The sequence below is a fragment of the Callospermophilus lateralis genome, chromosome 6 (genome assembly GCF_048772815.1).
Source record: "Callospermophilus lateralis isolate mCalLat2 chromosome 6, mCalLat2.hap1, whole genome shotgun sequence".
Lineage (NCBI taxonomy): Eukaryota > Metazoa > Chordata > Mammalia > Rodentia > Sciuridae > Callospermophilus > Callospermophilus lateralis.
In genome coordinates, this window is record NC_135310.1 from 117,690,967 (window position 1) to 117,717,606 (window position 26,640).

Genomic DNA, 26,640 nt, shown 5'->3' on the forward strand with positions numbered 1-26,640 from the left:
GGGAGGTCTCCCACATGCATCTCCACACTCCAGTGGGTGGGCGAGGACGAGCTGAAGAGAAACTCAGAGCCACAGTGACAGGGATGACATTTTGACTTGAAAATTGCCACAGAAGAAATGGCACAGGCTGTGTGGGCTTGGGCGGAGCCCGGCACTTACCCAGGTGACCTTTCTAAGCTGGGATGGTGCTGGGGCGGATGCCTGGGAGGTCGCTCCTGGTCGCCCATCCAGGTGGCAGGCTAGCCAGGCGTGGCATGGGAGGGGACCCGTGTGGGTGAGCCAGCTCTGAACTTTCAGTTTGCAAAGCAGGTTTTTTGAATTTGGTCTGGAAAAGCAGAAGGGGTCTTAGAGACGATCCAGATCATCCCAGGGGCTTTGATTTCATTGAATTGAAATGCAGGTGGAAGCTTTGGAAAGTTCTTCTGGCTCCTTAAAAAAAAAAAAAAAAATTCTTGAATACCTACTAAGTGCCAGGTCTTGTTCTAGGCACTAGGGTTACATCAGTGGATCAAGAGAAAAACTCTTTATTCTGATGGAGGTTAATCTTAGTGTCAGATGGTAAACAGAATAAATAAGGGGAAAAACAGGCGATGTCACAATGTCAAATGGTGACACATAGGAAAAGAAATATGGAAGGAGACAGGGGATATTGGAATCAAAGGCCAGGAGGCTGTACATTTTGGACATGGTCATCAGGGGGGACTTCACGGAGATGACCTCTGATCTGAGATAGCATGGTGGGGAGCAGGGAAGATGGAAGATGGGGGGAATGTTCCAGGGTGGGGAGAAGAGCATACACCCGCGACCCGTCACCCAATTCTAGATACAATTTTAGGGTCTCACAGGCCACGAAGGTCCATTGAGACAGATCCTTTCGTGGGTCTCAGGGGATGAAGATAGAGGCCAGCTTCGCAGGGTTTCGAGTCAGGCGAGGAAGTGGAGGCCCGGAGAGGGGCCAGTTTGGTCAAGGTCACACGGTGAGTTGGCCCAAGCAGGGGCTGTTAGGACCAGGTCTCCTGCCACCACGGGACTTGTCCCCTTCCAGGCTGGGTCCTCACCTGGTGCAGGTCTGCAGCATCTCAGCCAGTGGCTGTCCAGTTCCAGCCAGGCCGCTGCTAGTGACAGGCAGCTCGTCCCCCAGGATCCCCAGTTTCCATGTCTGGCAGCGGCAGACATGGCCGGCTGACCCCCCTGCCAACCTGGATCCTGCCGCTCTTGGCTTCAGGCCTGACGGCCTTTCTCTCCCTTCTTCACCAGGTTCACCATTTGCCACAAGACAGAGGTCATGAAGAACACGCTCAACCCCGTGTGGCAGACCTTCTCCATCCCTGTGAGGGCCCTCTGCAACGGGGACTATGACCGGTGAGATGGGGGGACAGCCCTTCCCTGTTCCTCCACCCCCAGGCCTTCCCCAACACAAGGGGGGCTACCCAAAGCAGCGCTGCCGGCGGCCTCCTCAGTATGCACGGGCCTCTGGGTTGTACCTCCGTGTCTGCACAGGGTGGGGCTCGGTGGCCTTCCCCTCCCGCCAGCTCCCAGCAGGTCTGCCTCCCCATGGTCTCGCAGCTCCTGCCCCCCACTTCCTCCTTGTCTGACCTCCATATTGGTGGGAAGCTCTAAAGTGTGGGAGGATGGGAGTGGAGTGCCTGGGGCTCCAGGGAGACCTAGACGGGTGGCACCAGATGGGCGTCCCTGGTACCCTGGTCTGGAACTCGGTGGCTTGTCTTCATTGTTCCCCAGGGAAGGCATATGGCGGCAGGATGGAGGTGAGGAGGTAGACGCAGACAGGGGCAGCTCTCCCCAGCAGCCTTAGCCTCTGGCGGGGGGACTCTGGAGTCAGAATCCAGGGACACTCCCTGTCAGCCAAGTTGCCATAAATGGGGGCGAGGGAGCAGGGATGAGAGCTTGCTAGGTATTTTGGTTCCGTGTGGCCTACTCACATGACATGTCAGCTGACATCGTCATCTTAATCACTCAGTGTGATTTTCCAGGGTAGAGACCAGACACCTCGTTTCCAGCCTTGACTCTGTGAGTAAAAAGCTCTGTCAACCTGGGTGCTCTTTGACCCTCAGTTTCTTTTCTGCAAAGTAGGTGTGAGAACATCTGCCTACTCCCTGGGCCGCTTTGAAGTTCACACAGCACAGCCTACTCAAGGAGGACCTGTGTGCGTGAAATACCAAATCCAATACATTGTGTTCACAAATGTACTGTGGCCCTACCAGACGCTGGGAAATCAGCGGGGGCAAAGCACGGTCTCCACCCCTCTCCCAGCCTTGTGGGTTTAACTGCTAGTGGGGGAGGCAGACATTAATCCAATAATCACACAAACATATCATTAGTGGTTGCAGTAAGTGCTGGAGAGCGTGGGGGTCACGTCAGACGGAAGCTATAAGATGCATACGTTCCCCGGGCACGGTGATGCACACCTATAATCCCAGCTATTCAGGAGGCTGGGGCAGGAGGACCCCAAGTTTGAGGCCAGCCTGGGTAATTTAGTGAGACCCTGTCTTAAAATAAAGAGGGCTGGGGGTGTATTGAGCTGTAGAGAGCTTCCTGGCCCATGCAAGGCCTTGGGTTCAGTCCCCAACACTGTGCACATGCAGAGATGGTATAGGTCTGGGTTTAGTTATGAGAACCTTCCAGTTCCCTGGCAATGGCTGCAGCTCAGCTGGGCAAGCTGGCCAGGGATCATCAGCAGGGCTGGCCAGCAGCCTTGAGGAACTGGACCTTCCCTAGCTCACCCCACAGGGACATGGTGCATCAGAACAGACACCTTGGTATGTCCGAGACCCTGGCCACCAAGTGTGTGTGGTGGGGTTGGTGAGTGGGTGGATGGCCTCTAACACCCCCATTTCCATCTCAGGAGACCCTCAGGCTGCCCAGCCAAGGCTGAGGTGGCTCCTTCTCTCTCTTGGCCGGGATAGAAAAGCCACAGTCTGTTCCCCAGGAGATCCCCAGTACCGGCCTCTGTGTAATTTTGGGGGACACTCAGCTGTGTTCCCCTCTTCTGGAAGCTTCTGGTCTAACCACTGGGGGCTCTGGTGAGCAGGCATTCCAGCCATATAAGGCCTGTTGCCGGCCGGCTGGGTCCTGAGGCTTCTGGAGTGGGTGACAGGGGACCCTGGGGAGGAAGGCCAGGCAGATTCCCACCTCCCCTCCCAACCCTAGCCCAGCCGCACCCCCACAGGATGGCCGAGCTCATGCCCTTCTCCATGGCTGGGCACAAATTGACTGTGACGTGACTGACAGCGGTGTTAATGTCCAGGGCCAGGTGTGTCTCGCCAGCCCTGTGAGCCCCAGCCTAGGGTAGCCCACACACCCAGAGCCACTCGGGAGGCTGCGTCGGGAGGCCCCCAGGCAGGAGACATGGCCTGTGCAGGAAAATGAGGCCACTCTCCCTCCCCTGCTGAGGCCCCCGGGAGCCTCACAGAACTCGCTCAGCGTAACCCAGCAGCAGCTTCCCAAGCCAGCCAGGATCCAGGAGCTGGCGGGGTGCTTTGGGGGCACGCTGGGCTCTCGGGCCCACGCTCCCTCTTAGGTTGGCAGGCCAGTGGGGAGACAGCGGCCATAGTCCTAGCAAAGGCTCCAGTGGCACTTAACCTTGGGCAGGCCCTGTTCCAAGCGCTTTCGCCTGTGAACTAAGTTAATCTTCCCATCAGGGAGCAGCTCCCTGGGAGAAGCTGCCAGTGCTGTCCACACAGGCCAGGAGACTGAGGCCAGAGAGGTTAAGTCCTTGCAGAGCATCTTGTGCCAGCCAACGGGAGAGCAGGACTGGCCAGGCAAGCTGGCTCTGGATCTGTGGTGGGTTGGTTTTTTTGGGTCTTTTTTTTTGTTCCAAAGATTGAATCCAACGATGCTCAGCCACTGAGCCACATCTCCAGCCCCTTTTTGTATTTTATTTAGAGACAGGGTCTCGCCAAGTTGCTGAGGCTGGCTTTGAACTCACGATCCTCCGCCTCAGCCTCCTGAGCAGCTGGGATTACAAGCCTGTACCACTGCGCATGGCTTAGAATCTGTGTTCTTAATTCCTGGGCCTTGCTGCCAGACAGCCAAGACGTGGTGTGACAGGGCCGTGACTGGGTGTCACCTTTGGGGCTGGAGGTGAGGGAGCCGCTTGGAGGTCGTCTTAGTCCTGAAAGCATTAAGGGTCCTTTAGACTCGAACTCCAAGTGATTCAGAGAGGAGAGGAGAAGGGAACGGCCACCAGTGAGATGCAGACAAAGCTTGGCAGGGTCCCAGACACAAAGGGAAGTGTGACCTGAGCCAGATCCTTACTGTCACAGGACGCATTACGGGGTTTCCTTTCACGGCCTGTGTGCAACCCGTTCACGAAGCATCAGCGTTCCTGGGTTATGAAGACTGGGTTTGCTGTTTGGAAATGAGAGGCTGCTGTGGAGGGGGAAAGAATGGGGGAGCCTGGCTTCCATCTGAGGACCGTCGGCCACTGTGAGCCAGGCACAGCTACAAGGGCAGGGGACAGAGGTCTGGGAGTTCCCAGGATGGGCGGTAGGAGGAAGACGAAGGACCCTTGTGAGGAAGACGTCCAGGAGGGTGAGGACCAGAAAGGGCAGTTTCGAGGGAATGGTGGGGGAGGAGACAGTTTACATGGTTGAAGTTGCTGGGTGTTGAGGACCTGGGCCAGGCTGGGTCCTAATTGTTTTAAATGCATTACTGTGTGAGTAATCTTAGGAGGTAGGTGTTCGCTCGCGATGTGCCCATTTTACAGATGGGGAGATGGAGGGCTAGAGGTTATGTAACGTGCCAGAGCGAGAGGTACCTGTCCTTTCTGCAGGGGGCGCCTCTGGGCTGGTTTGGGGTCCCCTGCCTTGCGGTTCCATGCAAGGCCAAACCTGACAACCCAGCTGAACAGAGCTGGAGTCAGAGTAAATGTGTCAGGCTCAGAGCCCACCCACCTCTCTGGTGGGGTAAAATGGAGTGATGACAAGAAGCACTTCCCTGATCTTCCCAGAATTTGGCCTCCTCCCTTCTTGAACATTTTGGGACTTGAGGATTTGTCCCTGTTAACCCAGATTTGTCTAGCAGGTTGCTGTCACTTGCATAACATTGAATGAGTGGACTTTCAGAGACTGTGCTGAGGGTCCTGGGTCCTTCTGAAGTGGGGAGAGGGGTCCTCAGTGGCCGGGGGTTGTGGGGGCTCTAACACTGTCTCAGCTTCAAGCTGCCTTCTGGTTCCCTGGACTCACCTGTTGCTTCTCCTTGGCCTCCCACCACATGCTGAGCACCCAGGAGGGACCAGGCACAGTACCAGGCACTTCACAGTGTGAGCTCAATGATAGGTGTCCCAGCATTCCCTGTCTGCCTGTGCAGAAGCTGGATGGTGGGGGGGCCGGAAGCCCCTGATGCAGCTCTCTCTACCTGTCCCCCCACCCCAGGGGCGCTTGACCTCGCCTCTCAGAGCCTGGACTGACTCGGGAGTTCAGAGCAAACCCCTCAGGGCCTGTCAGCCCCAGGGACTTGGAAGCAGCAAGGACATGTCCTTTTCCTTGCCTGAGAGAAGCTCATTAGGAAGAAGACCTTGTGGCTCCCGGCTCCAAGGCAACTCTAGTTAGAGCTGACTGACGTGCAGGGGGGGCCCTGGCGTCTCCGCCAGCTTCTTCCCTCGTCCTGCTGATCTGTGAGGCTGACACCTGGCTCTGTCATCCCAGAACTGGGACTGCAGAGGCCCGGGACACAGCTCCTGGCCTTGACACCGGCCAGCTTATGGGAAGCTGCGTCCTCTGGACCTCCTTCTGTGTTTTGTAGAACAAGGGTATTGTCACCTGCGTGGCCCACTGCAGAGTGGAAACCTCAGGCCAGCCAGTCAGTGTTTATGGAGCACCTTGTGTATGCAGGGTACCGTTCTAGAACAGGGGCTGCCGCCGGAAGCAAATCAAACAGCAGTCTTTGACTCAGGCAGGGGGTGGGGTGGGGTGGGGTGGTGAATGTTCTCATGGCTGACAGGAGTTGTTTGGAGACACTGAGTGTGTCCAGCAGGAACAGAGGAATGTGTCAAAGGCTGACCGTGTGACTTCTGTCATTTCTTTCCTCGGTGATGGTGAGACATCCGTTCTTACAGAGGACCAGATGAAGTGCCCCAGGGATTAGCTAGCTGCTCAGGGCACACACTAGTCCCCAAAGGAGCTAGAGCTGCCCAGGCGCTGGCCCCAGGACAGCTCCTCCCTGACCACCTCCCTGCCCCCCTGTTCTGAGCCTCTTTATGCAAACGGGTGTTCATTATGTGGTCTGCAGAGGCCGATTGTGTTGTCCCCATGCAGGAGGACATTCTCCTGGGTGCTGTCCTCAGAAATCACAGGCCTGGGCTGAGGGGCTGGGAGCCAATGCCTGTCGGCCACCAGTGGCACCTGCAGCGACCTGGGACAGCTCAGCCACGGCTGGACAGTGGGAGAACTAAGAGTCGCCAAAGTCATGTCTGGCTTTTCCTGTGGCCTTCCCTGTCTCTGGCACCGTTTCTCTCATCCTCTTCTCCCCAAGGAGGTCTCAGCCTCAGAGCCCCCTACCTCAGGCTGCATCTCCCCTGGGGTCTACACGACCCGCATTGGGCTTTTGCTCAGGAATCTCTCGCTCTGGTCTCAGCCTTGACTGCAAGTTCAGATCCTTTATGAACTTTTTTTTTTTTCTCTTTCTTTTTGTGGTGCTGGGGACTGAACCCAGGGCCCTGTGCATGTGAGACAAACACTCTACCAACTGAGCTATTTCCCCGCCCCCTGCTTTGGTGAACTTTTAACAACCCCCTTGCCCAAGCTGCACCCTGAGCTAAGTGACTCTCTGGGGTGAAGCATCCACATCAGTATTTCTGAAGTCCCTCAGGGACCCAAACTGCATCCAAGTTTGAAAACTGGAGCTGTACTCTGGAGAAGTCAGTGGCTCCGGCTGCACATCAGAACCACTCGGGGAACTCTTCCGGACTGCTTGGGCTGGGGCGGAGCTCAGGGCCAGGGCACCTGCCCAGGGTCAATCCCGCGCAAGGCAAAACCCAGACAAGAAACCTACGAAACGCACGAACGACTCAGGCCTTGGTTCTCTACCGATGGATTGAATCAGGCCCTCTCCTCTGGTCCTGGGATTCCAAACAACCTCCCCAGTAGTTTTTGTCGATATCCAGAGCTTGTCACCATGATTGGGGACAACATCCTTTAGCCTCTGGGCATGTTGCTGTCACTGACCTAGTCCCTTGCTGGGGTCCTGGAGGGGAGGACTTAGGGCACTGAGGCAAGGGCAGGGAGACTCGTGTTAGCCTCACGGGGCAGTGACCAGAGCCCCAGACTGGTTTTGTCCTGGTTCCAACTGTCACCGGCTATGTGACTCTGGTATCACCTGGGGCTCTCGGGGGCTCAGCTGTGCCATCTGAAATGAGGGGCAGAGGACATTGCTCCAGAGCATGACAGCTCCATCACTAGGGAGGCCTTCAGAGCCCGTTCCGGGCCCTGCCAGAGCAGCGGCTGTGAGATGCCACATGTCCCTGGGGGTGCTGCCGGGTGGCTGGGCTCAGCAGGCTCAGATGCCACTGAAGTCAGTTCCAGGAACTGAAAGTGGCAGAGCCCAGGACCCAGGCTCAAGTGTCCCCTGATTTAAGTAAATTTCATGTGAAAAGCCTAGCCAGGCGAGGTCACGTGATCCACGGAGAGACAGAGGTGCTGTCATCGAGGGCCCCACCCACTAGCCCCTGCCCCCTGCAGGACCTTCCTTATCCCTACTTCACATGAGGTTTTGTGGCTCAGGGAGGTCAAGTGACATCTCCAGGTCCCACAGCTGGGGTCCAGCACCTAGCTAAGGTCCTCTGAATCCACATCCCAGCCTCCTCCCACTCTTTCCGGCTTCCCAGCCCACCCTCAGGGCTTAGCTTTTGTTTTATTTTTCCTTTTCTCAGTAATCCACCTCAGAGAGAGAGAGAGAGGTTTTCTTTAAAGAAAACATGAATTTAACGGATTTCTTTAAGCGGTGACCTCTGTGTCTGCCCCATTTTACCAGAGTCCTGCTGTACAGGCCTTGGCTCACCCTGGAACAGCTTCTCTATCCTGCCCGCCCTCCCCACCCGGGAGGCTCATCCGAAGGGACATAGCGCCTCCTTCTGGAGACCACGGATCCCAAGGCTGGCTCCCGGCAGACCCAAGGATGGGCCCTGGGATGTTAATAGAAGAGCTAATTAAAGCTTCCTGGAGCCCCATTTGAAGCTGCGGGCTGAAGGCCCCTGGCTTCCTTCCTGCTCCTCTCCTGCCTGTTTTGGGATAATGGTGGCTCCTGTCTCCCAAGCCAGACCCTGTTTGGGGACCCTGGTGGCTCCCAGGTCCCTGGGCATCCTGAGGACAGAGCAGCCAGCACCAAGGGTTAACCGGCAACCCTCCACCTCCCTCCAGCTGCCTGTGGTCCTAGCCTGTTGCCATGGGAACGTGGCTAAAAATAAAATGGGCTCTCCAAGCCCAGCCCCATGCATAGGAGTCAAAACAAACTAATTAAAGCAGCCAGGCTAAAATGTGAAGATAATCACACCCTCACCCAGCAGCCAGTCTGGGGATGGAAAGCGCAGCAGGCCCCCTCCAAGTCGGGGCCCCTGGGCCATCCCGGGGCTGGCTCCTCACCACGCAGCCCCTCCAGCCCAGGGTCCCACCAAGAGCCTCACTACCCCTCCCCAGAGGCCTAAGCTCAGGCCATGTCACCACTGTCACAGCTCCACCCCCAGCAAAACACACAGTGTGGCCTCATATTGCAGCTCCCATCTGGGGGCCAGGAAGAAAGTGGGGTGAACAGAAGCCTGGGCTGTTTTGTCCACATCCTCCTTGAAATTCTGGAAGTCCCCTACCTGGCTCTGTCCCCCAGATCTTTGCAGAAAGGTCTCAAGATCATTCCCTGTCTCTCGGGTTGCTACCCCCCACCCAGCGCCCTGGAGCCTGGAGGGAGCCCTCTACCTGCTGGTCCTGGGGATGAGGAGGGCCCATCCTCAGGACCACATGGGTGCAGGCGCAGGCCCGTCCCACCAAGGGCTCTTTTGTCTTTCAGGACCATCAAGGTGGAGGTGTATGACTGGGATCGAGATGGCAGGTAAGTGGCCCGGAGGACAGGAGGAGGGAAGGGGAGTGGGGAGGGGAGTCTACGGGGAAGGAGGACTGGCCCTGCCCTCATATGGGGAGACTGTGCCCAAGGCCCCACCCAAGGCAGCTCTGGCGGTGAGGGAAGGTCACCTGTAGGGAGGATTGCTGCCCCCGTGACTTGTCTCCATCTGTGTTCTGTTGAGGCACCAAAGGACCTCTGTCCTGTAAGAGATGGTGCCGGGGCAGAGAGGCCCCTTTTCCCCAAAATAGCTGCCAGTGGCCAGCCTGTGCCTGCAATTCCCACGGTAGAGAGAATTTTGGATTTTGTGAAGTCTGCAGTTCTAGGTTCAGTAGCAGTGGCCCCCTTGGGTTTGTGCACATGTTCTCCCTGTGAGGCCCAACATGCAGGTGTGGCCCTGGGCTCATCTGAGGAGCTGTTTGTGGAGAGGAGGGCGGAGGGACAGGCTGCAGCTAGCTGGATACCCACCATTGGACTCAGAGCCATGAGGCTGTGGCTGGCAGGCGGGAGGGCGGGTCCCACAGGGTCTGGAGGCAGCCAGTTCCCCTCTTAGATGGCAGTGCCCAGGAGCCAGTGTGGCTAGGAATTAGCAGACAGTTTAGGAACGGCCCCGGGAAGCTCCAGTCCAGAATCCTCACGGGCTCCTGCTTGTCCGTTGAGTCACAGCCAAACATGTCATCCTGACTCTTTGACCTGTCCCTGCTGTAGTAATACCCAGGGTGACCCTGAGCCTTCACAGCCCTATGATCACAGTCGGGGCCTTCGCAGTCTGTGACATGGATGTAGGGCAGAGCCTCGTCTGGTTTAAGGGCTAGGCAGATGCAGCTGCAGGTGAGACCCGGGCTCCTGCCATGAGCCGCTGCAGTGCCGCCCCCTCCTCTCCTCCCACCTCCTGTCCCCCTCCGTCGGCCTCACTGCCAGACGGGCCAGCTCCATGCCGGGACCGTGACGTGCCTCATCCTACCCTGGCACTCCCCACGCTTCTCCTTGACTTGGAATATTCTCTTCCATGTCAGCTGGGGAGCAGCCACCAGGTGGCACTGGGTCAGCAGAGAGCGGTACACACGTAGTCAGTGAAACTCCACGTGTGTGTGATATGTCAGAATACACTCGGCTGCCGTGGATGTCTAAACAGAACAAATACACACACACACACACATACACAAACTGCCATGTGGGCTGCAGGCAGGGCAAGTCCCCAGGACACCCCCACATGGCACATTCACCAGTGCCTTCCAGCAGGGGCCGTGAGATGAGAGGGAGCCCCTGGGAGCGAGGTGTGGGGGGGTCTGTTTTGTTACAGCCTTTGCTGCATTCTGCTGTCCACATCTATGTGGACGCTATAGAAAGTCCTCCCAGCTGCCTGGCCAGATATGGCTTTAATTGTCTACTTAGAAACTGTAAGAGATGGTGGGAGCTGGAGCTCAGTAGTACAGCACTTGCCTGCATGTTTGAAGCCCTGGGTTTCATCCCCAGCATCGAAAGAGAAGGAAAAAAAACAAAAAGCTGAGTTTGGGACCTCTAATCCCAGCTGCTCAGGAGGCTGAGGCAGGAGGATCACTAGAGCCCAGCAGTTCAGGGACCTGGGCAACAGAAGGAGACCCTGCCTCAAAAAAAAAAAAAAAAAAGGCATAAAAATGTTATTGGAAAAGGGGCTGGGGTTGTGGCTCAGTGGTAGAGCGCTCGCCTAGCACGTGCAAGGCCCTGGGTTTGATCCTCAGCACCACATAAAAATAAATAAATAAAATAAAGGTATTGTGTCCATCTACTTCTACCCAGAAGAACAGAGAGAGAACTTTAATGAATACCTTTAAGCCCATCATTTGAATTTGACAATGGTTAAATTTCACCATATTTGCTTTAATGTAGTTTAAAGTAAATCATATCATGACATTTTGCCTTTAAATATTTCATTGGGAATGTCTAAAAAAGTAAGGACATTTTCCCACATAACTTCAAATGCCATTGTCACACCTGACACATTGAACAATAATTTTTGAATGCCATCCAATATTCATTTCATATTCAAATGTCCCACAATTGTCTGCCAAAATATCTTTTATTGTTGGCTTATTTAACCAAGAATCCAAGTAGAAGTGGGTCTCATTCCTCGGGGATCCTGTTCTTTGCTAGGTGACCCTTGGGTTTTCTTGCTCCATGAGTGACACTGGGCTCTCTCTCCCCAGGCACCTAGCTTCCCTAGTGGCATGTGCCCCTGGAATGGAGGCCCAAGGGAGTCGGGAGCCAGGGGAGGGATGCCTGAGAGGCTGGGGGTGGGCGGAGGCTGCCTGTGGCCTGGGCCTCCGTCTCAGCAGCCATCTTGCCTTGCAGCCACGACTTCATTGGGGAATTCACCACCAGCTACCGCGAGCTGGCCCGCGGGCAGAGCCAGTTCAACATCTACGAGGTGAGGCGCCTGGGGCCTGGGGTTGTTCTGGGGCTGGGTGGCCACAGTGAGCTCTGGGCTGGCTGGGGGCCTCGTGTGCTCTCCTGGGAGGTGGTTGGTGGAGCCTCATTGTATAATTGAGGAGTCAGTCACAGAGAAGAGTCCTCACTTGCCCAGTCACATGGTTCCATGAAGTAGCAGAATCAAAGGGCAAACAACTGTTGTGACTCCACATCACTGAGTTCCTGAGCCTCCCTACAGTCTTTCCACAGGAGCAGGGCGGTGGAGGGCAGCACAGAAGATTCTGGAAGGCTGGGGGTGCAGCTTAGTGGTGGAGCCCATGCTTAGCATGTGCAGGTCTTGGGTTCTCCCAGCACCAAAAATTTTTAAAAAAGGTTCTGGACCTGAGACCCAAGATCCTTAGTTCAAGGTGGTAACAGCTTCGGGGCCTGTGGGGCATCTTACATTTTCCAGAAAGAGTCAGGAGACCTTCCTCGGGGCTGGAGCTGGGGGCTTGGAGAAGGCCCCGATCTCTCTGGAGAAGATGGTATTTGCCCTCACAGGACATTTCTGCTGCTGAACCTTTGCTTGTGTGCTGTCCCCACAGGGACGCCCTCCCCTCCTTCCGACCTGGCTCAGGCTCTACTCCTCTGAGACCCTCCAGCTCCTTGCAGCCACTCTGTGCTTCCTCCCTGTCCTGGACCCCCACAGCTGTCAGAGTTCAAGCCAAGCCCACACAGGTCCTTACAACCCCAATAACTGCTGGGGTCTGTGTCCTGACTCTGCCACTTTCTAGCCCCGCGACCTTGGCTGAGCTCCCAGGCCCCTGGTGTGGTTCCATGCAAACTGAGAATTAAATAAGTTGATGGAACAGCGCCCAGCCCAGAGTCTGCCGGCGCAGGCTTCCGATGTCATTTGCCGGGCGCCTGTGTGCCGGGAGCTTGGCGTTTCAAGCCATTCTACTGTCCTGGCGCTGTCCCCAGGCTCGGAGTGCTCTGCTGGTGAGCTTCAGGTGCTGGCTTGGATCCCCTGGCGGAACCCGAATCCTTTAGTCCCTCTGAATCTTCAGTCCCTTTCATGCCCTCACCCGGGTCCCTGTTCTAAGCGGGCAGACAGCAAGGTGACAGCCCTCTCTGTTGCGGCCGCTCAGCCCCCTGGCTCTGCTGGGCGCTCACAAGGTGCATGCCGTGTGCTCACAGGCTGTTAACTGTGAAGGCGAGGCTGGCCGGGTTTCTCTGAAGAGCTGACACTGGAAACTGCTTTGCTTTCTGCATTTACAAAGGGAGGGGCTGTCTGTGTCCCCCCACCCCTACCCAAGCAGAGAGGGGCAGACTCCACCCTTTCGGAGCCTTCTTTTTTTGGGGGGCACCAGAGATTGAATCCAGGGGCATTTAACCACCGAGCCAGCCACATCCTCAGCCCGTTTTATATTTTATTTAGAGACAGGGTCTCACTGAGCTGCTCAGAGCCTCACTAAGTTGCTGAGGCTGGCTTTTGAACTCGAGAGCCTCCTGTCTCAGCCTCCAGGGAGCTGTTAGGATTACAGGCGTGCACCACTGCGCCCAGCTGGGACCTCCTTTGAGGAGGTGGAGAGGAGAGGTCGGGTCTCCTATTAGAGTTGGGCTTTCAGAAGTGCTCAAAAGAGGCCATGCTCTCTGGGGCCAAAGCAGAAGCATTGGGATGACCTTGCTTCTCTGTTGTTGATTTCTGCTTCTTTGCAATCAGCAAGAGAACTAAGTGGAAGAGGAACTCCACATTGGCAGCCCCAAGGGCAGGCTATGTGGGTGTCACTGGGAGGCCGGGTGGGCCCAGGAAGACCTTGCATAGTCAGAACTGCCCAAAGAAGGAGGAGGCTGCCCACCAGTTAAGACCCCACCCCGGGCCCTGGCGTTGCCCTGGGAGTCAGGCTCCTGGGCCTCACTGTCTGCTGACCCCTTCCTGCACTCAGCCTTCCAGAACTGACTCATGAGTAAGCCTCCCTCAGCTCTGCCCGCCCCTGGCCAGCTGGCTGCATCTCCCACTGCCCAGCACCAGAGCCCACGGCAGGCTGGGAGTCATCCCAAACACCCCACCCCACATCTCATCCACCACTGAACGCTGCTGTCTGCCACCTGAACGTCCTGACACCGGATCCTCTGTCTCAGTCTTCCAGCGCCATCTTTATCATCCCCTGCGTGGGTCTTCATGACAGGCACCTAAAGGGCTCTGGGGTGGCCCGAAGTCCTGCCCACAAGCACATCTTCCACGTTGCCACTCAAAGGTGACTGTTCAGTGTTGAAGCAGATCTTTGAAGTGGGCACGTGAGTGGTAGTCTGACCGCAGACTCCCCTTCCTGTCTAGGGCAGGTACGGTGGCACACGCAGGAGGACAAGTTCTAGGACTGAGCGACTTAGCGGGACCCTGTCTCAAAATAAAATATTAACAAGGGCTGGGAATGTGGCTCTGTGGTCGGGCACGCCCATCCCACCCCAGAGTGCTCCTGGGCACCCTGTGACTATTACCTCTTCACCGTACTGTCCCCCCCCCCCTTGAAGGCCATGAAGTCCTGGGGGGGGACAGTGTCTCACTGCTGTATTCCAGAGCCACTCGGCACCCTGGTGTACCGGAGGGCAGACCCCAGACCTGTGCTGGGGGGCTTGGTGGCCTCTGGGAAGGAAAGGAGAAGGCCGAGTGGAGAGGGGAGGTTCCCTGGATGGCCCCTAGGGGCGCTGGTGCCCTTCCTGGGCTGGTGGCAGCCACAGGGCTGGAGAGGCGGTTCCCTGGGGGAGGGTGTGCTGTGGGGAGCCCAGGAAACCTGTGGGTAAACAGATCTGAAGAAGTGCCCACTTCACAGAAGATGTGAGTCGAACCACAGCTCTAACCTCCTAAGAGTCGCATTACAGAGGGGACGGCGCTCATTCAGCCACACACAAGCCTTCAAAGAAAGGGGACACACCCAGGGCCCGCAGCTGGGAGGACGGGGCTGGACTTCAGAGCAGAAGCTGGGGACACACTGGGTTCCAACAGTCCAGTGCCCTCAGGGAAGGGGAAGGCGTTGGCCTGCTCATTAAGCCCCACCCCATGAGCGGGTCTGGAAGTGTCCCAGCCCTGGGCAGCGAGTGCCTGTGGAGGGGCGTCCCCAGCGCTGAAGAGGGCCCTCCAAGGTGACTCTGGCCTCCTCTCCAGGCCCTCAGTCCCACTGCACTTCTTGCCAGTCACCCACCTGATGTCCCACCTGTGCCTCAATCCAGCTCCTCTTGTCCACGGGATCACCCCATCCCTACCCTCCCTCACCTCTGCAGCCACCCCCAAGGCTCAAGATATGTGGCCAGTTAAAAAAAATTATTTTTTGTAGTGTTAGGTGGGCAGCATGCCTTTATTTTATCATTATTTATTTTCATGTGGTGCTGAGGATCCAACCCGGGCCTCACAGGTGTAGGCAAGCGCTGCCCCACCCAGCTACAGCTCCAGCCCCATTGGCCACTTTCAACAGTGCTGTTCTTGCCACACCTGTCCCAGCACCCCACAGGTCCTCCTGCCCGTCACCTGTATTCCTGGGGTGCAGGAATTGGAATAGCAGCTGACACCTGTACAGCACCTACGTCATCCACCTGGTTCTGAGCGCTGACGCACACTGACTCCCTTAATCCCCATTCCTTTCCCTGCGGTAGGTGCCCTCTCTGCCCATTTTACAGATGGGAAAACTGAAGCACAGGGAGGTTAAGCAACTTCCCTACGGTCACACAGCTGTCGGGTGGCAGAACCAGGCAAACATCCACTGGATGTCCCTCTTCCCCCTCCCTGACTCTCACCCCCCCCAGGCCCAGCACCCTAGAGCCTGCCGTGATCTTGTCATCCACTAGCCTAGAGGTCCCTGGAGTTTCCTGCTGGCAGCTGGGTGACATTCACACATTGCCCCTGGCATTCCTGGCTTGTCCAGCCACCCAGCTGACTCTTCCACCCTGGGGCTCTGCAGTCAAACCGGACCCCAGTTCTGGGCTTCTCTTCCCAAAGCATCTCCTCTGACATCGACCTCTCCATACCCAAAGCCTCCTGTCCCTCAGGGTCTGCCTTCACTGCCCCCTGCCCCCCATGGTCTTTCCTCCCTCAACTCCTCCTCTTCCTCCCCCTCTCTGTGGTGGCCCTTGTCACTTACTGCCTTGAAGATGTATTTTATTTCTCGGAGGAGAGTGACAGTTCTAAGGGAGAGGAAGTGGTCGCCCCGCCCTATGAACATGTGTTGAGAGAATGTGTTTGTGTTTTGCATCTGGGTGTCCCTCCTGCATGTCTGTAACCTTGGCCTGGGGGCAGGAAGCCTGGTTTCCAGCCTTATCACCCAAATGGCTGTGTGACCTTACACAAATCACTTGGTATCTCTGTGCCCTGTTTTCCTTATCTCCAGAAGTAGCTATCAGTACTCATTTGGACAGGAAAGATGAGAGATGCAGCTGCAGTCTCTGGGGGCAGCACAGGCCACGTGGGAGAGGGAAGGTGGAGCTCACCAGGTGGCCGAGCAGGTGTGAAAGTCGCCTTGCTCCGTTTGATGGTGCTGGAGGGAAAGGCTGTGCCCAGATTTATCCTGTTAAAAACAGGAAAAAAGAGCTGGCAAGGCTGAGCGGGGGAGAGCCAGGTCTGGCAGGAGGCCCCAGGACAAGGTGGCCCGGGTCTCAGCCTTGGCACTCTGATGTTTGGGACTGGCTCATTCTTTGTGGTGGCTGTCGTCCCCGGCTATCCCCCCTGGCTGTCCCTGGCCCCCACCCATTCCCCAGTGACCACCAGAACCATCTCCACACATTACCAAATGACTCCTGGGGGCAGACCTGTCCCTAGTTGGGATTCTGAGTTATCCCACCGGGCCTTTATTGAGCACCTACTGTGGGCCTAACCCTGTGATAAAGCATCTGGCCACAGGTGTGGCTTTGGAAGTTAAAGCTTACGGTGACAGCCGGATGCCACATTGCCTCCCAGAGACTCAGGAGGCTGAGGCAGGAGGATAGCCAGTTCGAGGCCAGCCTCAGCAACTCTGTCTCAAAATAAATAAGTAAAAAAGAGCTGGGGATGTAGCTCAATGATGATAGTGAAGGAGGCTCTGTGGGTCGAGGTGGTGACCCAGAGGGGAGATTCAAAGGCCCCCCCACAGCAGCCCTTGAGCTGGGCCCTGCAGAGGAGCAGGGAGGATTGGATGAGGCCAAGGGAAAGGAAGGGGCCTGGGGTGTGAGAAGCAACCGGAACCAACACGAAGGGCAGGCACAGACAGGACTGCCTTGCGACACGGAGCCCTCTCTGGCTCTCCGGCGTGGAGGACGTGTCTGGGGAGCGGTGGGAGAGAAGGTTAGAGAAGCAGTCCAGCTGTGTTCGAGGTGGACACTGGTCTTTGCGGGGAGCGCAGTTGTGTCCCTGAAGGCCCGTCTCCCGCAGGACCTCCCTCGGCCCCACTCCCTGGACTCTGTGGTCTTTGCACCCCACACTGGCCGGGGCAGGGGCCTGGGCCACACCCAGGATCTGTGGGAGCCCTCAGGGCCCCTCCCTGACCGCTGGGAACCCATAACTGGTCTGTTTCTCCAGGTGATCAACCCGAAAAAGAAAATGAAGAAAAAGAAATACGTGAATTCTGGCACGGTGAGTACCCCCCTGCCACGGCTGGGTGTCTGCACTCTGAGTCCCAAGCTTGGCCTGGGGACAGAGGCTCTGGTGCCTGTGGTTACCTGCAGAGGGTGGGTATCTGACCCAGGAGGATTGGGCAGATAGGGCAGCAGCCTGGGGGTGGACTTGTAGACCAGATGAGAGGCATTGGATCACAGAGAGACTGCATGCAGGACTTCCTGCAGGAAGAGGGGAGTTGCGTTTGTGGGGAATCCCCCAGTGAGGTGCTTTTCACAGGTTGCTTCCCTGCGAGGCAGACAGACGTGAGCACCTGCTTGCCATGAAGAGGAAGCAGGGCTGCCAGAGGGAAGTGACTCAGCCAGGGTCACACAGCCAGAGGCCACAGAGATGGCATCAGCTCCACCTGTTTTTCTTTTTTTCTTGGTACTAGGAATTGAACCCAGGGGTGCTTAACCACTGAGCCACATCCCCAGCCCTTTCAAGAAATATATATTTTAGTAGACTTGCCGAGTTGCCTAGGGCCTCACTAAGTTGCTGAGGCTGGCCTTGAACTCAAGGTCCTCCTGCCTCTGCCTCCTGAGCCGCTGGGATTACAGGCCTGTGTCACCGCGCCCGGCCAACACCACCTTGGACCCTAGGCCTGGCGCCTGCTGGCAGCACTACCCCTACTCGACCGCAGCCGTCCAGGGGTGCCACCCAGGTCCAGTGGCTTCTGAAGGGTGGTCTTCAAAATATTTGTGCATTTTTTAAAGACCTATTTCTGGGCACTGCCATCCCCCGGGCATTGCTGTAGGCTCAGGAGATACAGCTGGGCACAGGACAGACCCAGGTCCCTGGTGCTTCTATTCTGCTGGGGGACAGAGAGAAGATACATGCACATGTACACGTACACGCACACACGCTGCCTGTGATGGCCAATTCCCAGCCTTTCCCAGTCTGGTTCATAAAGAAAAAAATCCACCAGGATCCGGGAAGCTTGTGAAAATACAGATGCCTGGGCCAGTTCCCTGGGGTCCTGTTTAGGAGGCCCAGGCTCAGGCCAGGGCTCTGTTTAGTGCTTCTTGTCCCTTACTGTGAGCAGAATCCCCCAGGGATCTCACTAAAGTGCCAAGAGTCTGCACTTCTAACCAGCGCCCGCACTGTGAGCAGCAAGACTCTTGAGTGTCTCCAGCAAGGGTCCCAGAGCCTGGGCGTGGCGGGTGGGGACGGTGGCCATTCCCTGGCTGCAGGTTAGAGTCCTGTGAAGAGGTAAATTAAGGTCTCCGGAACTGCCCTGTCTTCCCAGAAACTCTGATAGAGTTGGTTGGAGGTCCCCACCTGGGCTGCAGGATGTCCTCAGAGCTCCCCAGGGAGCCTGATGGCGCTCAGTCAGGGGCAAAGCCACGGCCATTCCTGCGAGTCACCATGCTCAGGAGGCTCAGCTGCTCCTCCAGGTGCCCCGCGCCGTGAATGGGGGCACCTGGGGCCCAGCTCAGCACCCGCAGACCCTCCCCTTTTCTCAGGTAAAGGCTCGTACGCCGGCTCTCTTCTGAGGGAGAGGGCCCTGCTTGGCCCTGCCTCACTTTCCTGCCTTAGGAGGCCCAGCTCCATGGTCTCCCCGGCCCGAAGCCCCTGCTGTCATGAGCTGCCCCGTGGCGGCCTGTCTTGGCTGCTCCCGAGGGTCTTGGGCCTGAGGGTGGGGGCTGAGAGCCACCGAGGGCTGAGGAGGAGCAGGCGAGGTCTAAGATAAGCACAGATCAAGAGGCCCGTCTCGGGGTCCCTAGAGGTGGACAGAAGCACGGAGCTTGTTAGTGTCGGCAGTGGTTAGCCCTGTGCCAGGCAAGAGCGTCTCCCCTTCCCCACCCCACCCCAGGATCCTAGGGCAGCAGAGCCAGCGCCCACTCAGAGGACACTTGTGCCCTTGGCCTGGGCCCCTGGGCTCCAGTGACAGGTGGGACCCTTTGGGATGCAGTTTGACATCAAGATTGAGGGTGCAGGCTGGGCACAGGGGCGCACGCCTGTAATTCCAGTGGCTCGGGAGGCTGAGGCAGGAAGGCGGCAAGTTTCAGGCCAGCCTCAGCAACTTAGCAAGGCCCTAAGCAATTAATGAGACCATGATTCTAAATAGAATATAACAGGGCTGGGATGTGGCTCGGTGGTTAAGCCCTGGGTTCAATCCCCAGTACCCCCCCCCAAAAAAAAAGAAAGCAGGCTCTGAAATCAGACCCTGGGTCACATCCCCCCGCCACATCCTGGCAGTATTCCTAAGCGTGTGTCACCTCTTGGGGCCTCAGTTTCCTTGTTGTAAAATGGAGATGATAATAGGGCTTCAGGGGGTTGCTAGGGGCACAGCCTGCAGTGACATGGGCCAGAGTGGCTCATGCTAAGTGCTTCACTGTCAGCTGTCACATAGCGTCATGAACTTCCCACTAACCAAGCCCCCTTTTGTTTCCAAGGTCACTCTGCTGTCCTTCGCGGTGGAGTCCGAGTGCACCTTCCTAGACTACATCAAAGGAGGGTGAGGAGAGTCTGGCCTTGGGAAGGGGGAGGGGCGCCCACACTGACCGCTCTGGGGCTCTGGCCCCACCCTGGCCTCTTTGAGATCCTGGACCAAACCTGTGACACTGGGCTCTGAGCAGCCGCTCCAGAGCCCTGTCTGCCCCTGGATCCTGAGCTGGGGAGGCCAGCCTGGGTCGTGTCCCCACGTGGAGATGGAGCCTGGAGGTGTTGGGGACCCCATGACAGAAAGAACCAAGGGGCTTGGGGAAGTGGAACAGCCCTGGACCAGGAGTCAGGAGACCCCGACTCTAGGCCCGTTTGCCGTAAAGTTGCTGGACTGTTTGGGTCAAGTCCCTCTCCCTCCCTGGGCAGCAGTGTCCTCCTCTGCAAAGAGATTATATGGAGTAGGTGAGGTCAGGGTCCCCTCCAGCTCTGTGCATCCTGTACCTCTGATCTGTCAGGGCAGGGGCAGCGGTGGCTTGCTGTTATCAGGGATCCTCTGTAAGGGGCAGCAGGACTAGGGGATGAGCAAGGGAAGGACCCAGGGACAGCAGGTGGTCAAACATGAGTTTAAGGGGCAGATAGGACCAGAGAGGCAGGCATCCAGGCCCAGACACAGCGAGGCCAGGAGGTTCTGGCCAGCAGCTCATGGAAAGAGCCTGACCCTAAGCAAAGGGCCTGTCTGGTGTGATCCCTGCCAGGTCAGGGCGTGGGCAGCTGAGAGCCTACAGGTGCAGGCAGATGAGCGATTGCACCTGCCTGGAAAGGAGACAGGCGGGGGCACTGCCAGAGAGGCTGGTCCCCGCCACCGAGCAGGCACTTGGCTGCCTGGTCCTCCAGGGCAGAGGGAGAGGTGGGGCCCTGGGTGACAAACACACTTTCCCATGACTTGACTGTCTGCGTCCTTGAACTTGCACGGTCTCAAGGTCACAAGTGTCCTAGCCACTGAGCACCCACACAGACACACCCTCCCTGCGGTCACCAGAAGCCTCCTCTGGCCCTTCCTAGCCGGCTCCATTCCCTGCCCTTGCTCCCTCCCCCATCAGACCTGCTGCCTCCTCTGACCCATTAAGCTGGCAGCCCCTACATCCGGGTAATTTTCAAACCATTTCCACCCTGTTTATCCTTCTCGTTTGCATAGCGCCTGCCACTTACAGAACGCAGGTGTGTGTGTGTGTGTGTGTATGGACCTTGTCTCCATTTTACACACCTAGATGGTGGCAGGGATCCCACTGTCACAACTTGCTGCCTTTTGTCCCTTAGTGGTTAATCTTGGCCCTGCCAGGCCCCTCACTTCCAGGTGGGTGGGATGGAGCTGGAGACGGTGAGTGAAAGGGCTGAATGCTGTGCGGTCTTGTGAGAGCTAACACCTTGGCCCTGGCCCAGAGCCAGCCTCCCTCCCCACGGCTCTCTCCAAAGTCCCTGGAGAACCTGAGTAAGAGAACTGGCTCCCGCAGTGAGGCCCAGCCTGCGTGTCCAGGCAGGAAGCGCTGGAGGCATTGTCTAGGGACCCTCTCCTCCTGGTCCCTGGCCCACCTCATGCATCCTCCAGGACCCGGGAGGAAGTTCTGGACACCTGAGCCCCACAGCAGAGGAGAGCTGAATGCTCCACAGCCTGCATTCTGCCCGGAGGCAGGAGCCAGGGGCTGCAGGGAGTAATTCCTTACAGAAGGGGTTGCTTTCCAGTTGCTTCCCCACCCCTCGAATTTTTTTTAGGATGCAAAGGAGAGAATCAAGGAGTAGGGCAGAGCCCTCCCCTCGCCCTGTTTTTGGGAGAGCCAGTACTCAGCTGTTGTCATGCAGGCTCTTACAAAGGCACACAGCAGAGAAGATGAAGAGGGCAGATGGAATGATCCCCAGACCTCAAGGCTCAATTCATACATGCTTGGTTCTCATCTGGGATGGCCGGGTTGGGTGGGGAGATGGTCCACCAGTCACCCAGGGCTCCAGGCTTTTGTGGTTCCTTCTCCCCTAGAGACAGGAGTCCGTGGAACGCTCCACCTTGCAGAAGAGGGGGAAGAGTGTGTGTTGTGGGAGGGGAGGCCTGTCTCCAGCCAGCAGACCCTGACTTGAGTCTCCTGTTAACCATGTCCTTGACCTTTCCCAGGGACAAGGGTCCCATGAAGGGCAGCTCAGCTGTAGGGTCAGCTGTGGGTTCTGATAGGGACCTTCTGCTAAATGCAAGATGAGGTCCGCCTCCTCGCATGCCCCGAAGCCCCAACTCAGGGCCACCAGAGCACTTTCCCCAAGTGTGATCCCACAACCCCCTCCTCAGAATCTCTAGATTTTAGTTAGGGAGGTAGATTCTGGGGCCCTACTCCTGACCAGCTAAATTGATATCTCGGGACTGGAGCCCAGAATCTTCCCCCTGGTGATCCTAACCTCACTGCAGTCTGAGAACCACAAGACTCGACTTCATTAGGGGCCCAGGTATTGATGCACTTTGTTCTCTCTGTGTCTGGCACAAATCTTAGAACACAGCCCTCAGAGAGTGTCAACCTGGATCTGAACCCTCCAAACTGACAGTTTATTATAGAAAATTTTAAATGTGAAAAAGTGGAGAGGAGGCAGAGTGAATCCCGAGGGCTCCCCATCAGGCTCTAGCAGTTACCAGCTCAGCCGGTCTCAGGTGTCAGGATGTCTCCCTAAAATATAAGGACTCTTTCTTTGTAAAACATTGCCGTAATACCAGAATCACTAAAATAAACCATAATCCATAATTGGTAATAATACCATAATCACTAAAAAAAATCAAGCAGTTCCTTAGTGCCAAATATCTAGTCAGTATTCAAATATCCCCAATTGTCTTACAAAGTGTTTAAGAAATGTTTTGTTTTAGCTGGGCACAGTGGCGCATGCCTGTAATCTCAGCGGCTCACAGGAGGCTGTGGCAGGAGTTCAAAGCCAGCCTCAGCAAAAGTGAGGCCCTAAGCAACTCAGTGAGACCCTGTCTCTAAATAAAATACAAAACAGGGCTGGGGATGCGGCTCAGTGGTCCAGTGCCCCTGAGGTCAATCTCCGGTACTAAAAAAAGTTGTTTGAGTCAGGAATCTAGGCAAAATCCATATATTGATTGGTGGATTTCTCTCTTAATTCTCTTTTCATCTGTTGTTCCCCCAAGCACATGAAGGGCTAAAATAGATTCCTGCATTCCCCAAGAGATTCTGACTCGCGAGGTCCGGGGGGGACCCAAGAGCCCCAGGTTCCCAGGTGATGCCGCCGCTGCTGGGCATCCTGTCCAGCACAGACCTCGCTCCACTGTGCTCCCTGTGGTTTCCCCAGGCTGGATTCTGCTGGCTGCATCCTGCATGGTGTCATTTAAACATGTGCTCTGTTCCCTTGTATTTATTTATTTATTTGGTACTGGGGATTGAGCCCAGAGTGCTTTACCGCTGAGCCGCATCCCCAGCCCATTTTATTTTTTTTATTTTGAGTCAGGGTTTCACTAAATTGCTTAGGGCCTTGCTAAATTTCTGAGGCTGGCTTCAAACTTGGGATCCTCCTGCCTCAGCCTCCCAAATTGCTGGGATTACAGGCGTGTGCCACTACGCCCGTCTCAGTCAGATTTCTTGGCAAGACAGCTTCACGGTGGGATCCTGCCCCTCCCTCAGGAGATGTATCATGTCTGTCTTTTAGTCACTCATTTTAATCCTGAATCGGACTCCAATTTGGACTAGAAACCCATTGAGGCCAGACCTCACCTGGTCCACTCAGGTGGGCCCAGAGGGCAGGGTTCAGGGAGGAAGGGAGGAAGGTGGCCGTGTGCCCACACAGAACAGATCACCTATGAAGAGCCTTCGCGCTGCCTGACTCCCGCTCGTGGCTGTCCCTAGGGGGAGGCCTGACTGGTGTTACTGTCCCTGCCCAGCAAGGTCCACCCTCCCCACAGCCCTCCCTCTCCAGGTGACTCCCTGGCTGTTCTCTTCTAGGACCCAGATCAACTTCACGGTGGCCATTGACTTCACAGCCTCCAATGGTGAGTGGGGGATGGGCAGCGGGAGGAGCAGCTCTCAAGGGCCCCGGCGGCTGACCTGACCACGAGCCACTTCCTCCTCGCTCTCTGGCCACTTCCTTACCAAAAAAAGAGGTCCTGAGGCCTGCAGGACCAAAGACACAACCAGGATGCGGCCGTCTCCCTCGGTCAGACACTGACACTGCACATCTGGGCTCCTGGGCATCAGCCCGGGTCTCACCCTCCTCTCGTGTGTCAGAAGCCCCTCTTAGGGTTGCAGGGCCCAGCATCATGGGGTGCTAGCAGAACTGGGGGCGCTTAGTAATGGTAACAGTGACAACACCTACATTGATAATGCCTGCTTAATTCTCTGCAATCCTAGGAAGTAGGAGCTATTATCCCCATTTTACTGATGAGGAGACTGAGGCTGAGAGGTTAAGGAACTTACACAAGGTCACACAACAAGGAGGTAGAGACAGCCTCTTCATGAACCGCTGAACTCCGCCGGGGGAGCTGAGCGCGGGGTTGTAGGCACAAGGTGGACGGAAGCAGGGAGGCCCATCAGGAGGCTGCAGAGGGCAGTGCTCCTGGGGGGGGCAGAGGTGGGATTCCAGGTCCATTTTGAAGGCCCAGCAGCTGGGGACACTGAAGGATTGACCACTCGCTGAGAAACAGGCGTCAAGGATGGATGAAGACAAGTTAGGGTGCCCTTCCACACCCCCTCTGCATTCTGAGCCTGGGATCCAGGCCAGGAGATGTCCCTGTGTCCTGTGTCGCAGGGAACCCCTCGCAGTCCACGTCCCTGCACTACATGAGTCCCTACCAGCTGAACGCCTACGCGCTGGCGCTGACTGCGGTCGGGGAGATCATCCAGCACTACGACAGCGACAAGATGTTCCCCGCCCTGGGCTTCGGAGCCAAGCTGCCCCCCGATGGCAGAGTGTCCCACGAGTTCCCACTGGTAGGAGGTCCCAGGAGTGGGCTGGGTGCACACTAGGCCAGGGGCGTGGTGACAAGCCCAGGTGGGCCACGGCTGCTCTGCTGGGCCTGGGGACTTAAGGCGCAGCCTCTCGGGGGCTTGGCACCCGCTCTGCATAGGGACAGTGTCAAGGCCTCTGGCAACACACACCCCGTCCTCCCTGCACGTGAGTCCCTCTCCTCCAAGTCTGGGCTGCCCACAGCTGGCTCTGGGCTCCCCATTCCTGAGAAGGTGCAGGTGGAGGGGACCTAACCCCAGGCCCCCAAAAGAAGATAAAGGGGTGCTGAGATAGGGTGAGGTGGGTTCCCCTGGTGACAGAACCTGGCACCGTGTGGGGCTCCTTGGCCCTGTGTAGATGACACTCAGACCACCTTCCCTCCCTGTGTCCCTCCCTCCCATGAGCAAGGGACAGTCATCCTCATAGCTTACTCCTGTACCTGGATGTGCCAGGTGCCATGCTGGGCACAGGATGCTCGAGTGCAGAGGAGTCACAGGCCCTTCCTGAGTTACTCATGAGGGTGCAGAGGGTTTGCCAGAGGGTGCCTGACAGAAGCATCCGGCTCTCCAGGGCTTTTTATTTTTTTTGGTACCAGGGATTGAATCCATGGGTGCTTACCCACTGAGCCACGTCCCCAGCCCTATTTTGTATTTTATTTGGAGACTGGGGCTCACTGAGTTGCTTAGCGCCTCGCTATGTGGCTGAGGCTGGCTTTGAACTTGCAATCCATCACCGCACCAGCTCTCCAGGGCCTTTTTGAGCAGGCACTGGACATGGGGCAGGTTTGGCCCTTCGGGGCAGCTCTGGGGGGCCCAGGCTGCTAGCCCGCACCCTGGCTGTGCTCCTGTAGGCCCCCCTCCTTCCTCCCTGGGCTTAGCCTCTCCGTCCTCTGTCCCCCAGAACGGCAACCAGGAGAACCCGTCCTGCTGTGGCATCGATGGCATCCTGGAGGCTTACCACCGCAGCCTGCGCACCGTGCAGCTCTACGGCCCCACCAACTTCGCCCCTGTGGTCACCCACGTGGCCAGGTGAGTACAGGGCCGCTGGGCTCCCTCCCACAGCCCACGGGGCCTTTGGCTTGGCCTGCCGTCCCTGGATGGCGCATCTCTCTCCCTGCGGGCCCCCTCTCAGTGAGCCCCGACTCTGAAGAGACGACTCCTCTCCAAAAATCTGTCCCCATCAAAGTTCAGGGTCCTTGTTGGGGGACTCGTGCCAGAGGCCCCCAGGACCTCAGCCCTTGCTCGCCCGTCCAGGAGCGCGGCGGCCGTGCAGGACGGCTCCCAGTACTCGGTGCTGCTCATCATCACCGACGGGGTCATCTCGGACATGGCGCAGACCAAGGAGGCCATCGTCAATGTGAGTGAGAAGGGTGGGAGACACAGAGGGAGGAGTCGGGGGACACCGGGGTGGGGCCCAGTTCTCTCCCCGCCCTCATCCCGTGCTGACTGCTGGTTCTCTGGGGAGGGCCGGGTGTGGGGTGTGGGTGTGGTGGAGGGAAGGGGCTCTGGGCCGCTGAGCTCTGTGCCCACCTCTTAGTCACATCCAGTGGTCCCTCCCTCCCGAGGCCTGTGGCTCCCTCCCTCACCCATCTCTAGGACTGCTGCCCAGGCCCAGCCAGCCAGGCCAGGTAGAGGGGGTGGGCCCTGGGGGGAGCCATGGCTCCTGCTCGGTGGTCTTCCACCACAGCTGCCCTAGTCCTTCCTCCAAAGCACAGAACAGAGGGGCCCACGTGGTGAGCCCAGCAGCAGAAGAGGGGACGGTGGGCACAGAAGCAGGCCTGTGAGCCATTCCCCCCTGCCCCCTGCCTCCCACCCCTCTTCCCTGGGCCCTGCCTTCGTTCCCCGCTCTCTCCCCCTTTTCTGTACTTCTCCCTGTCTGTCCATCATCCCGCCTCTCTTCTGTGGACCCCCCCCTTCCTGCCCCGTCCACAATCTCTGTTTCTTTCAACTGGTCCCTTGGGTCTGACCGCCCCCCACGCTCTCAGGCTGCCAAACTTCCCATGTCCATCATCATCATCGGCGTGGGCCAGGCAGAGTTCGATGGTGAGTCCCAAGGTCCCTTCTGTCCTCTCCATTTCCCCCAGCCCAGGTTCCCCAGAGCCCCAGTGCCCTGTGAGCCCCAGACAGTGAGCGCTGAGGCCTGGGAGTGTGACTGTCCGGGTGTGTCTGTCTGCACAGAGAGGGGCGTGTCGAGGTGTG

At 57.2% G+C, this 26,640-nt stretch overlaps 1 protein-coding gene across 2 annotated transcripts in view; it reads left to right on the forward strand.

Moving 5' to 3' along the window:
* Positions 1-26,640, forward strand: part of Cpne5 (copine 5) — an 85,467-nt gene that overhangs the window by 57,203 nt on the left and 1,624 nt on the right. For both annotated transcript variants that reach the window (XM_076858789.1, XM_076858790.1), the window contains 10 exons: positions 1,258-1,362; positions 9,016-9,057; positions 11,398-11,473; positions 16,997-17,050; positions 19,471-19,532; positions 23,443-23,489; positions 24,245-24,426; positions 25,343-25,470; positions 25,696-25,798; positions 26,427-26,484. In XM_076858789.1, the coding sequence (XP_076714904.1) occupies positions 1,258-1,362; positions 9,016-9,057; positions 11,398-11,473; positions 16,997-17,050; positions 19,471-19,532; positions 23,443-23,489; positions 24,245-24,426; positions 25,343-25,470; positions 25,696-25,798; positions 26,427-26,484 (857 nt within the window). The remainder of the gene's footprint in view (positions 1-1,257; positions 1,363-9,015; positions 9,058-11,397; positions 11,474-16,996; positions 17,051-19,470; positions 19,533-23,442; positions 23,490-24,244; positions 24,427-25,342; positions 25,471-25,695; positions 25,799-26,426; positions 26,485-26,640) is intronic.